Raw genomic sequence first — 12,944 nt, forward strand, 5'->3', positions numbered from 1 at the left:
GTTCCTGCCTCTGCCCAGATAGACTTCTCAAACCTCATAGACTCTCCCTGGCGCCTGGCCATGAGACGCTCAAGATTTTATGGTCGACTTCAGAGCTAGACCATCTCCTGTTAGGAGTTTTTTTTTTTCGAGCGTTTGAAGTTTTGCTGTACAATTATGTCATGCATAAACAAGGCTTTCAGGGATGGCTCCAATGATCTGACAGCCACGTTCTCTGCAGGAACAAGTCCCTCAGGGATGGCTCCAATGATCTGGCAGCCATGTTCACTGCAGGAGTACGTAAGAGGCAAGTGCGCTCAATGTGTTCATTGTCAAGACAAACTTCACGATGAAGTCTACCAGGCTGTCTTGACAGCATTAATGGAAGGCGACTGGATGGTCTCTCTCGACCTTCAGGAGGCATACTTCCACATTCCTATACACCCGGATTCCCAACCGTTTCTGAGGTTTGTTTACAGGAATGTGGGGTACCGGTTTCGAGCCCTGTGCTTTGGCCTCAGTCCTGCTCCTCTCGTGTTTACGAGGCTCATGAGGAATGTGGCAAAATCCCTCCATCTATCGGGGATCCGAGCCTCCCTGTACTTGGACGACTGGCTTCTCAGAGCATCGTCCAGTCTTCGCTGTCTGCAGGATCTACATTGGACGTTGAGTCTGGCCAGGGAGTTGGGACTTTTGGTCAACCTAAAAGTCCCAACTGATCCCATCCCAGATTATTCTATATTTGGGGATGGAGATTCACAGTCCAGTTTTTTCGGGCTTTTCCGTCTGCCACCGAATAGAACAAGCCCTGCTCGAAGTCCAACTAATGCTGAAAAGAAAACGTTTGTTCAGTCAGGAGTTGGAACAGTCTCGTAGGGACTCTCTCATCCCTGGAGCAGTTTGTCTCACTAGGGAGACTACACCTTCTGCCTCTCCGGTTCCATCTAGCCTCTCACTGGAACTAGGACAAGACGTTAGAGACGGTATCATTCCCAGTCTCCGAACCAGTAAAGGCATGCCTGAAATGGTGGGACAGCAATATCAGTCTGAGAGAGGGACTATCCCTAGCAGTCAAGAACCCAAACCACGTGTTGTTCTCAGACGCGTCGGATTTGGGTTGGGGTGCGACCCTGGACGGTCGGGAATGCTCGGGTCTGTGGACCTCAAGTCAGAAGAGCATGCACATCAACGGCAAGGAGCTATTAGCAGTCCACTTGGCCTTGATGATATTCGAAAGCTTCTTCGAAACTAAGTGGTAGAGGTCAACTCAGACAACACCACAGCTTTGGCGTACATCTCCAAGCAAGGAGGCACACACTCCTTCACGCTGCTCGAGATCGCAAGGGACCTTCTCTTATGGTCAAGAAATCGAGGCATCTCCCTGTTGATGAGATTCATCCAGGGGGACTTGAACGTCTTGGCAGACTGTCTCAGTCGGAGGGGTCAGGTGATACCCACGGAATGGACCCTCCACAAGGACGTGGGCAAGAGTCTTTGGGCTACTTGGGGTCAACCCACCATAGACCCCTTTGCCTCCTCGTTGACCAAAAGGTTACCAATCTATTGCTCTCCAGTCCTAGATACAGAAGCAATCCACATAGACGCGTTTCTACTGGATTGGTCTCTTCTGGACTTATATGCATTCCCACCATTCAAGATAGTCAACAAGGTACTGCAGAAGTTCGCCTCTCACGAAGGGACAAGGTTGACGTTGGTTGCTACCCTCTGGCCCGCGAGAGAGTGGTTCACCGAGGTACTTCAATGGCTGGTAGACTTTCCAAGAAGTCTTCCTCTAAGGGTAGATCTGTTACGTCAGCCCCACGTAAAGAATGTCCATCAAAGCCTCCCCGCTCTTCGTCTGACTTCCTTCAGACTATCGAAAGACTCTCAAGAGCTCGAGGCTTTTCGAAGGAGGCAGCCAGTGCGATTGCAAGAGTGAGGAGAGCTTCTACCATTAGAGTATACCAGTCGAAGTGGGAAGTCTTTCGAGACTGGTGCAAGTCAGCATCTGTGTCCTCGTCCAGTACCTCTGTAGCCCAAATCGCAGATTTTCTTTTACATCTGAGAAAGGTTCGCTCCCTTTCAGCTCCCACGATTAAGGGCTACAGGAGCATGTTGGCTTCGGTCTTTCGACATAGAGGCTTAGATCTTTCCAACAATAAAGATCTCCAAGATCTCCTTAAGTCTTTCGAGACCTCTAAGGAACGTCGTTTGGCAACTCCTGGATGGAACTTAGACGTGGTCCTAAGGTTCCTCATGTCAGACAGGTTTGAGCCATTACATTCAGCCTCCTTGAAGGATCTCACCCTCAAGACACTTTTCCTAGTGTGCTTGGCTTCGGCTAAAAGGGTCAGTGAACTTCATGCCTTCAGTAAGAACATCGGCTTTTCTACAGAAAAAGCCACTTGTTCACTTCAACTTGGTTTCCTGGCCAAAAATGAACTGCCTTCTCGTCCTTGGCCTAAATCTTTTGATATTCCTTGCTTATCAGAGATCGTAGGCAACGAACTGGAAAGAGTATTATGTCCTGTTAGAGCTCTTAAGTTCTATTTAGCTCGTACTAAGTCATTATGAGGTAAATCTGAGGCATTATGGTGCTCAGTTAAGAAACCATCATTGCCTATGTCAAAGAATGCTTTGTCATATTTTATCAGATTTTTAATACGAGAAGCTCATTCTCACTTGAATGAGAAAGACCGATGTTTGCTTAAGGTTAAGACGCACGAAGTTAGAGCTATAGCAACCTCCGTGGCCTTCAAGCAAAATAAATCTCTGCAAAGTATTATGGACGCGACTTTTTGGAGAAGCAAGTCAGTGTTCGCGTCATTTTACTTAAAAGATGTCCAGACTCTTTACGAGGACTGCTACACACTGGGTCCATTCGTTGCAGCGAGTGCAGTAGTGGGTGAGGGTTCTACCACTACATTACCCTAATTCCAATGTCCTTTTTAATCTGTCTCTTGAAATGTTTTTAATATTGTTTTTTGGGTTGTACGGAAGGCTAAGAAGCCTTTCGCATCCTGGTTGATTTGGCGGGTGGTCAAAGTCATTTCTTGAGAGCGCCCAGATTAGGGGTTTGATGAGGTTCTGTTGTATGGGTTGCAGCCCTTAATACTTCAGCTCCTGGGAATCTTTCAGCATCCTAAGAGGATCGCTGGGCTTCGTGAGGAAGACAGACTAATAAGGCAGAGTAATTGTCTAAGTCAACTTCCTTACCAGGTACCTTTATATATTTGGGTTTTGTTATGATATAACTGTCAAAAACTCTAAGCATATACGCTGTAAACTTAATTAACTCTGGTCTCTACCCACCACCATGGGTGTGAATCAGCTATTATATATTCACCGGCTAAGTTAAATATTTAAAAATGATATTTTTCAATATTAAACTTAGCCGGTGATTATATAAGCTGCAGCTCTGCTGCCCGACAGAAAAACTCTACGCTCGAAATCCGCCAGCGATCGCTATGCAGGTAGGGGGTGTACTTCAACAGCGCCATCTGTCGAGCAGGTACTCAGTACTCAATGTAAACACAGAACTCAATTTTCTCTCTGTCGTGCCACCGGCAAGACCTACTAAATTCGCTGTTGCTTACTGGATTGGTTTTCACATATTTTGGTGAAGTACACAATTCTAGTTTTGAGCTTTCGCTTTGCAGACGTTATCTTCAATACATCCTTGCATTCTTTTGTTGATTTTGGATTATTTGTTGACGACTTTGGATAGATTTTGAATTCCCCTTTGACTAATTCAAAATGGCTGACCCTTCTCAAGTCCCTAAGTTCAGGAAATGTAATGCTAGGGACTGTTCAAGGCGTCTTCCGAAGGCCTCTATCGATCCTCACACCGTTTGTTCCAATTGTCGGGATAAGACCTGTCAATTGGAAGATCGATGTGAGGAATGCGTTGGGCTTTCGGAATTCGATTTCATCGAATTCCAGAAATACACACGTAGGCTAGAGAGAGATAGAGTCAGGAGAAGTTCATCTCGCTCCGTTGAATTTTCCTCTCCTCATGCCCCACAACCTATTCCTTCCCCTGTAGTGGTTGCTCCTGATCCCCCTTCTAGCACTCAACAACCTTCGATGGCAGATATGATGCGTGCCATCCAGGCTCTGGGTGAGAGAGTCGAGTCATTGGCGAGTGATCGTAACCAACTCATGGCAGACGTCAAGGAGTTGAAGTGTAAGAGTGCAGTGGGTAGTGACAAAGTGAGTGGTAGTGTTGTGGAAAGTGTTGTAGATAGTGTTGCGCTTGAGGGTTCGTCTGTTCGTGCCTGTCGTCCTCCCAGTCCGGGACCTCTTGCAAGCTCCCAAGCCCAGGGGAGAAGCAATGTCGTACGACCAAAGGGTTCGAGAGGCTTTAATCAGCGAACAGACGTTCCCTCCGTGGTTTCGGGCGTATCTAACCAAGATCGCCCCACCCACACGAAGACGAGAGAGCCCATTTATTCCTCGTCTGCGGAAGAGGTTTCTCGAAAGAAACCATGGACCAAGGTCTCGCGGCCTCTTAAGCGCAAGTCGGTCCCTTCCGCGCAAGTCCAACGGCCCAGTTGTAGCCACTGGGTCAGTTCGGACTCGCTGCAGTCTTCCGATGACTGTTCACCTCCTAAGAGAGGCAAAGCGGTACCGCATCAGGCAGTAACACCGTCTGTTGCCGCACCTGCTACTGTAGACCCTAAGTGGTCTTTGCTGCAGACCATGCAGTCACAGTTAACGTCATTGATGCAGGACTTTCGTGCGGAGAAGGTTGACGCTGCACCAACCTCTAGCCTACAACCACCCACGGTTGTGTGTCCAGTGGACGCTGAGGCTACCTTCTCCCGCACTCCAGCTGTGAGAGTCCCGCCACCCATGCGTTCCAGTGTACCCTGCCAGCCGCATGTTGACGTTCAGCGATGCACGGAACCTTCCGTTGACGTTCGCGAGTTACAACAACAACCTAAGTTGTTTTGTTTTGACGCGGTGCGTCAACCTCCGCAACCCAGTGTGGTTACCTCTACTCGCCCACAGCAGACTAGACAGTCTGGAGTAGACGCTTTGCGTCCCCGCTCTGCTATGGTTGTTGCCAGTTCACAGACTGGGCAACAGTTCCATGACGTTGCGTCCGGTTCAGTCACGCGTGCACCCGTGCTGCCGGACTCAGCTGACCAGCCGATTCCTACTCCTTTGCCGCTTCCTCCTCAGTTTTCAGATGATGGACTCTCTGATGATGACGACGCTGCACACATTGACGACCCGCATACGGACATCGACGAACCCAAGACCACGCAACCCTCCTTGGACTTTAGGAAAGTTCTTGCACTGTTCAGGGAGATGTATCCTGATCAGTTTGTATCTGCGGCCCCACGCTCTCCTCCATCTGAGTTCGCTTTAGGCACGCAGTCATCCGCGCCTGCCTTTACGAAACTCGTCCTCGCCCACTCGTCTAAGAGAGCTTTACGAGTGTTGGGAGAATGGATGCAGTCCAAAAAGAACCTTGGGAAGACAGCATTTACGTTTCCCCCTGCGAGAGACTCTTCCAGATCGAGCGTCTGGTATGCCACGGGAGAAGTTCTCGGCTTGGGAGTTCCTGCCTCTGCCCAGGGCGACTTCTCAAGTCTAGTAGACTCTCCCCGCAGGCTAGCCATGAGACGCTCTAAGATATGTTGGTCTCCTTCAGACTTAGACCATCTGTTGAAAGGAGTGTTCAGAGCCTTCGAGGTTTTTAACTTTTTGGATTGGTGTTTAGGAGCGTTGAGCAGGAAGATCTCCCCTTCTGACAAGGAAACTTCCTTGCTCATTATGTCCTGTATGGACAAGGCCATACGTGACGGATCCAGTGAGCTTGCGGCTTCGTTCGTTTCCGGGGTCCTCAAGAAAAGGGAAAACCTTTGCTCGTTCCTGTCAGCTGGAGTAACTCCGTGTCAGAGATCGGAACTTCTTTTTGCTCCTCTCTCAAAGTGCCTCTTCCCAGAGGAATTGATAAAGGAGATTGCTACCTCCTTGATTCAGAAGGACACCCATGACCTGGTTGCGTCCTCTGCCCGCAAAGCCACCCCTTTGCCTACCGTATCTAGACCCAGGATGGACACTCCAGCGTCCAGATTCATTCCGCCCTTTCGTGGCAGAGCCTCCAGCAGAGGAGGTGCTCGTGCCGAAGGGAGACGTGGGAAGAAGAAAGGTACCAAGTCCTTTAAAGGCAGAGTCTGACTGCCACCTTCTTCAGACAGCAGTGGGAGCCAGACTCAAGAACTTCTGGCAGATCTGGGAGAAAAGGGGCGCAGATGCGCAATCTGTGAAGTTGCTAAGAGAAGGGTACAAGATCCCGTTTGTCCGCAAACCCCCTCTAGCAACGTCTCCCATCGATCTCTCTCCCAGGTACAAAGAGGAAGACAAGAGGCTAGCCTTGAAGCAGGAAGTGTCTCTCTTGCTACAAAAGGGAGCTGTAGTCAAAGTCCGGGACCATCAATCCCCGGGCTCCTACAACCGTCTCTTCTTAGTGGTAAAGAAGACAGGAGGGTGGAGGCCGGTGCTAGACGTCAGTGCGCTGAATGTCTTTGTCACAAAGCAGACGTTCGCCATGGAGACCACAAAGTCAGTTCTAGCAGCGGTCAGAAAGGAAGACTGGATGGTCTCTTTAGACCTAAGGGACGCATACTTTCACGTCCCCATCCACCCAGAATCCCAACCTTTTCTGAGATTCATTTACGACAAGGTTGTTTACCAATTTCAAGCCCTGTGCTTTGGCCTAAGCACGGCTCCTCTTGTATTTACGAGGCTGATGAGGAATATTGCCAAATTCCTGCATTTAGCGGATATCAGAGCCTCCCTCTATTTGGACGACTGGCTTCTAAGAGCGTCTTCCAGTCGTCGCTGTCTGGAGAATCTAAAGTGGACTCTAGATCTGATCAAGGAATTGGGTCTCCTGGTCAATATGGAAAAGTCCCAACTGGTCCCATCCCAAACTATAGTGTACTTAGGGATGGAGATTCACAGTCAAGCTTTTCGGGCTTTTCCGTCGCCCCCCAGAACAAGTCAAGCCCAGGTATGCATCCAGAACATGCTAAAGAAGAAACGATGTTCAGTCAGACAGTGGATGAGTCTGATAGGGACGCTATCATCCCTGGAACAGTTCGTTTCGTTAGGGAGACTACACCTCCGTCCCCTTCAATTTCATCTAGCTGTTTACTGGAAAAAGGACAAGACGCTAGAAGCGGTCTCGATCCCCATTTCCGAGAAGATGAAGTCAGCACTGACTTGGTGGAAGGACAGTATCAACCTCAGAGAGGGTCTGCCCCTGGCTGTTCAGACCCCCAACCACGTTCTCTTCTCGGACGCATCGGACACGGGCTGGGGTGCGACACTAGACGGTCGGGAATGCTCGGGAACGTGGAACTCGAATCAAAGAACGTTACATATCAACTGCAAGGAGCTACTGGCAGTTCATCTGGCCTTGAAAAGCTTCAAGTCCCTCCTTCAAGGCAAAGTGGTGGAGGTAAACTCGGACAACACCACGGCCTTGGCGTACATCTCCAAGCAAGGAGGGACCCATTCTATGACGTTGTACGAGATCGCAAGGGACCTCCTCACCTGGTCAAGAGATCTAAACCTTTCTCTAGTAACGAGGTTCATACAAGGCAATATGAATGTTATGGCGGATTGCCTCAGTCGGAAGGGTCAAATCATCCCAACAGAATGGACCCTACACAAGGATGTGTGCAAGAGACTATGGGCCACATGGGGCCAACCTACCATAGATCTCTTCGCAACCTCGATGACCAAGAGGCTCCCAATATATTGCTCACCGATCCCGGACCCAGCAGCAGTTCATATAGATGCCTTTCTACTGGATTGGTCACATCTAGACCTTTATGCATTCCCCCCGTTCAAGATTGTCAACAAGGTACTGCAGAAGTTCGCCTCTCACGAAGGGACAAGGTTGACGTTGGTTGCTCCCCTCTGGCCCGCGAGAGAATGGTTCACCGAGGTACTTCAATGGCTGGTGGACGTTCCCAGAACTCTTCCTCTAAGAGTGGACCTTCTACGTCAGCCACACGTAAAGAAGGTACACCCAGACCTCCACGCTCTTCGTCTGACTGCCTTCAGACTATCGAAAGACTCTCTAGAGCTAGAGGCTTTTCGAAGGAGGCAGCCAGGGCGATTGCTAGAGCGAGGAGGACATCCACTCTTAGAGTCTACCAGTCGAAGTGGGAAGTCTTCCGAAATTGGTGCAAGTCGGTATCAGTGTCCTCGACCAGTACCTCTGTAACCCAAATAGCTGACTTCCTATTATACCTGAGGAAAGAAAGATCCCTTTCAGCTCCCACTATCAAAGGTTACAGAAGCATGTTGGCAACAGTCTTCCGTCACAGAGGCTTAGATCTTTCCAACAACAAAGATCTACAGGACCTCCTTAAGTCTTTTGAGACCACGAAGGAGCGTCGTTTGGCTACACCTGGATGGAATTTAGACGTGGTACTAAGATTCCTGATGTCAGAAAGGTTCGAGCCACTACAATCAGCCTCCTTTAAAGATCTCACTTTAAAGACTCTCACTTTAAAGACTCTTTTCCTGGTTTGCTTAGCCACAGCTAAAAGAGTCAGTGAGATTCACGCCTTCAGCAGGAACATCGGATTTCCATCTGAAACGGCTACATGTTCTTTACAGCTTGGTTTTCTAGCCAAAAACGAGCTACCTTCTCGCCCTTGGCCGAAATCGTTCGACATTCCAAGCCTTTCAAATATGGTTGGAAATGAACTAGAAAGAGTCTTATGCCCTGTTAGAGCTCTTAAGTTCTATTTAAGACGAACTAAATCTTTACGAGGACAGTCAGAAGCTTTATGGTGTTCTATTAAGAAAGCTTCTTTACCTATGTCAAAGAATGCAGTTTCCTATTATATCAGACTGTTGATACGAGAAGCTCATTCCCATCTGAATGAAGAAGACCATGCTGTGCTGAAGGTAAAGACACATGAAGTTAGAGCTGTCGCTACTTCAGTGGCTTTTAAACAAAATAGATCTCTGCAGAGTATAATGGACGCAACCTATTGGAGAAGCAAGTCAGTGTTCGCGTCTTTTTATCTTAAAGATGTCCAGTCTCTTTACGAGAACTGCTACACCCTGGGACCATTCGTAGCAGCGAGTGCAGTAGTGGGTGAGGGCTCAACCAATTCCATAACCTTTTTAATCTTTCTCTTGAAATGTTTTTTATATTTGTTTTTGGGTTATCCGGAAGGCTAAGAAGCCTTTCGCATCCTGGTTGATTTGGCGGGTGGTCAAATTCTTTTCTTGAGAAGCGCCTAGATTAGAGGTTTTGATGAGGTCCTGTAGTATGGGTTGCAACCCTTGATACTTCAGCTCCTAGGAGTCGCTCAGCATCCTAAGAGGATCGCGAGGCTCAGTAAGGAAGACGTACTTAAAAAAGGCAGAGTAATTGTTCAAGTCGACTTCCTTACCAGGTACTTATTTATTTTATGTTTGTTATTTTGAATAACTGCTAAAATGAAATACGAAATCCTTAGCTCATAATAATGTAAACAATTAATGCTGGTCTCTACCCACCCCCCTGGGTGTGAATCAGCTTATATAATCACCGGCTAAGTTTAATATTGAAAAATTTTATTTTTATAATAAAATAAATTTTTGAATATACTTACCCGGTGATTATATATTAAAGGACCCTCCCTTCCTCCCCAATAGAGACCCAGTGGACCGAGGAGAAAATTGAGTTCTGTGTTTACATTGAGTACTGAGTACCTGCTCGACAGATGGCGCTGTTGAAGTACACCCCCTACCTGCATAGCGATCGCTGGCGGATTTCGAGCGTAGAGTTTTTCTGTCGGGCAGCAGAGCTGCCGCTTATATAATCACCGGGTAAGTATATTCAAAAATTTATTTTATTATAAAAATAACATTTTAATTATAAAATAATTTTTTGAATATACTTACCCGGTGAATATATAAATTAAAGGCCCCCCTTCCTCCCCGATAGAGACCCAGCGGGATGAGAAAAATTGGGTCTGTTTACATGTATATGCGGTATGTGGCCGATAGTTGGCGCTGGTGGGCACACCCGCAACCTTCATAGCGATCGCTCGCGAGTTTTTGTGTGTGTTTTCTGTCGAGCCGCTGGAGCAGCAGCTATTATATATTCACCGGGTAAGTATATTCAAAAATTTATTTTATAATTAAAATATCATTTTGCAAAGAATAGGCCAGACTATTCTGTGTATGCATCGGCAGAGATGAAATGAGCCGTAACCAGAGAGAAGGATCCAATGTAGTACTGTCTGGCCAGTCAAAAGACCCAATAATATTCTAGCGGTAGTATCTCAATAGGCCTTGGCCAAATTACTACCTAGGTTGTTTGAGGAAGAGAGTCCCTTGATAGTTTCAAGATTTTCAAGGCCAGACAGTATAATTTCTTATGAGGAGATTGTGCCCAACATATAGCCTAGGGAGGGGAGATGAAGGCAATTAGCATTCATATTAAGGCCATTCCACACGAGGGGCAAATGCATGGCATACAGACACTGTTACTATTTTGTTGTATGGGCGACAATCATGAGTGTAGATGACATCATAGACGAGAAAACAATGAGGGAGCCATCGAAGTGCCTGTGCCCATTGTTGCATTGGATAGGTGCCTGACTATTGTCAGACGCAAGTCCGACTGCGCTCTGCCCGGTGTCTGGCCCGTCATACGTTTGCCTGCCTTGGACTATTTGATATGGTAACACTGTTTCAAAGCAAAAGAATTACAGACATATCAGTGCCCGCCCTGCATTTGCCCTCTTGTGTGGAAGGGCCTTTCTCTGTACCATGGTGACCTATGGCCCCTTTCAAGTAGAGCCTTTTTGTTTCAAACACGAGGAAATCATCGAAATCTCCCAGAAAAAAGTATCGGTTCTGTTGATGTTTTGCAGTACTTCATCAAGGGCACAATAGAACAAGTCTTTATTTGTTTAACTAGCATCCAATATTTGGACATAAGCACTAGCACTAAGGAGTGTTAAGAAATATCCCTTTGTAAGTGGAATAGGCCAGATCCCAGGGCCCTCATTGGTGTAAATGGTATTGTCAAGTAAGTTTGCAAATGTTGATGTGTTAACAACAAAACCAATATATGCATCAATATTACTGTAAAATGCTTTAAATGAAAAATATAAAACTCAGCCCTCAGAAAACCACAATATAAAGGTGTCTGTGATATTGATATCGCACAGGTTGTGTAGCCAGCCTAGCTCCCTCATGGGACAAGGAACATCTCATCCAAGATAACTGTTTAGACATAATGAGCCTTAAATCAAATCGTTGTTCTCTATTCTTGAGTAGTGCCATAGTCTATGTACCATGGTCTTTCCATGATTAGTGTGAGAGTTCTGTTGCTTGAGAGTACACTTAGGTACACAATTCTATCTGTTCCCTTATTTCCTTTCATCATTGGGGTCTTTTCCTTGTTGGAGCCCTTGGGCATATAGCATCCAGCTTTTCCAACTTGGGTTGTAGCTTATCTAGTAATAATAATAGAAGAACTAACTTGTACTTTTCTTCCTCCCCCCCCCCCTCTCATTGGGGATGCAGCAGTCGCAGTTGTTGTAACTTGTATGGGATTCCAGATGTAGGCATTCTTCATAATTGAGTAACCAGGATTTGTAAAGAAGTATCTTTCCCAGATGAAGGGTAGGATGGATAACATTTTTTAAAACCATTTCTTATTATGGCTGTAGGTACAGTTGAACAACAACCCATATAAAGATATAAGCTCTCCTGTGACAGAGTATAATTATTTATTTCTTAGCACGTGTCTAATCTAATGGCTATGGAACCCCTATGCACAGGCTGTTTGTAGGTTGCCAGAGTCATCACCTTTGCTCCTGTATATGACCAGTAGCTCTGACAATTCCCAGAAAAGTAGATCCAGCCAAAATTTTGGTTTACAGGGACTGCCTCCCTCATAGGGATGATTAAACGACAAAGTTTTCTATTCATGTAGGAATAAATTACATGTTTTTCAAGTAATTTGTATTTTTCATAACTACTACACAAACCTGAATCTTAAGTTTACATTTTCTGCTTCAACCACTCGGCAAGTCGAAAGTCCCTGCCACCCGTCTGTTGTTATAAACTCATTAGATTTTAATGATCAATCCAGCTTTGCTGAATTCATATTTCTATTAAGGGAGTCTGATTTGTATAGTTTGGAGAAGTACAAATGATCTAAAATATCTGGGATTTTTTAATAATTGGTTGCAGAGTTGTTATTGATTAGTAATGTAATGAACACTGTAATGTATTATGTTGTATTCATGGTAGTGCTCGCGGTCCTTAACATTTCAATACTGTATGATAACAATGTTAGTTGTACTGTATGTGGTTTGGCCTTGAAAATAAGCCAGACTGGTAAATAAGGAAATGCAACCACCCTAGTTGAGCTGTCTCCTGTTGACTGTGTCCAAGAATGCCCATATGGGGAATATACATCCCTGGTTCTTCAATAAATGTAACTGGCCTTTCAACACGTGATATTACGAAGTGGAAATTGTTCTTGAAACTTTAACAGTTATGATTTAATGTGATTGTTCTTAAATGGTACTGTTTTCTCTATTTATATAATGTTAATACAGTACTGTTGTATTCTATATTATTATTATTATTATTATTGTTACTAGCTAAGCTACAACCCCAGTTGGAAAACCAAGATGCCATAAGCTCAAGGGCTCCAACAGGGAAAAATAGCCCATTGAGGAAAGGAAATAAGGAAATAAATAAACGATCTGAGAAACCCATACATTATTTTTCAGGCATAATGATGTGTCCATTCATGAAGACAGAAGATGGATTTGAAATGCAGATGGGGACCAACCATTTTGGCCATTTTCTTCTGACCAATCTTCTTCTTCCACTTTTAACCCATTCAGAACCAGCCCGTGTCATCTCCCTTAGTTCTCTAGCACATCTAAGTAAGTATTGTGATTATGAAG

General features: G+C 45.9%; 1 protein-coding gene across 1 annotated transcript in view; it reads left to right on the top strand.

The window, feature by feature from the left end:
- Positions 1–12,944, top strand: part of LOC137651319 (retinol dehydrogenase 12-like) — a 67,242-nt gene that overhangs the window by 20,417 nt on the left and 33,881 nt on the right. The window contains exon 4 of the mRNA XM_068384594.1: positions 12,765–12,923. Within this exon, the coding sequence (XP_068240695.1) occupies positions 12,765–12,923 (159 nt within the window). The remainder of the gene's footprint in view (positions 1–12,764; positions 12,924–12,944) is intronic.

This window comes from Palaemon carinicauda, chromosome 12 (genome assembly GCF_036898095.1).
Source record: "Palaemon carinicauda isolate YSFRI2023 chromosome 12, ASM3689809v2, whole genome shotgun sequence".
In the NCBI taxonomy this organism is placed as follows: Eukaryota; Metazoa; Arthropoda; class Malacostraca; order Decapoda; family Palaemonidae; genus Palaemon; species Palaemon carinicauda.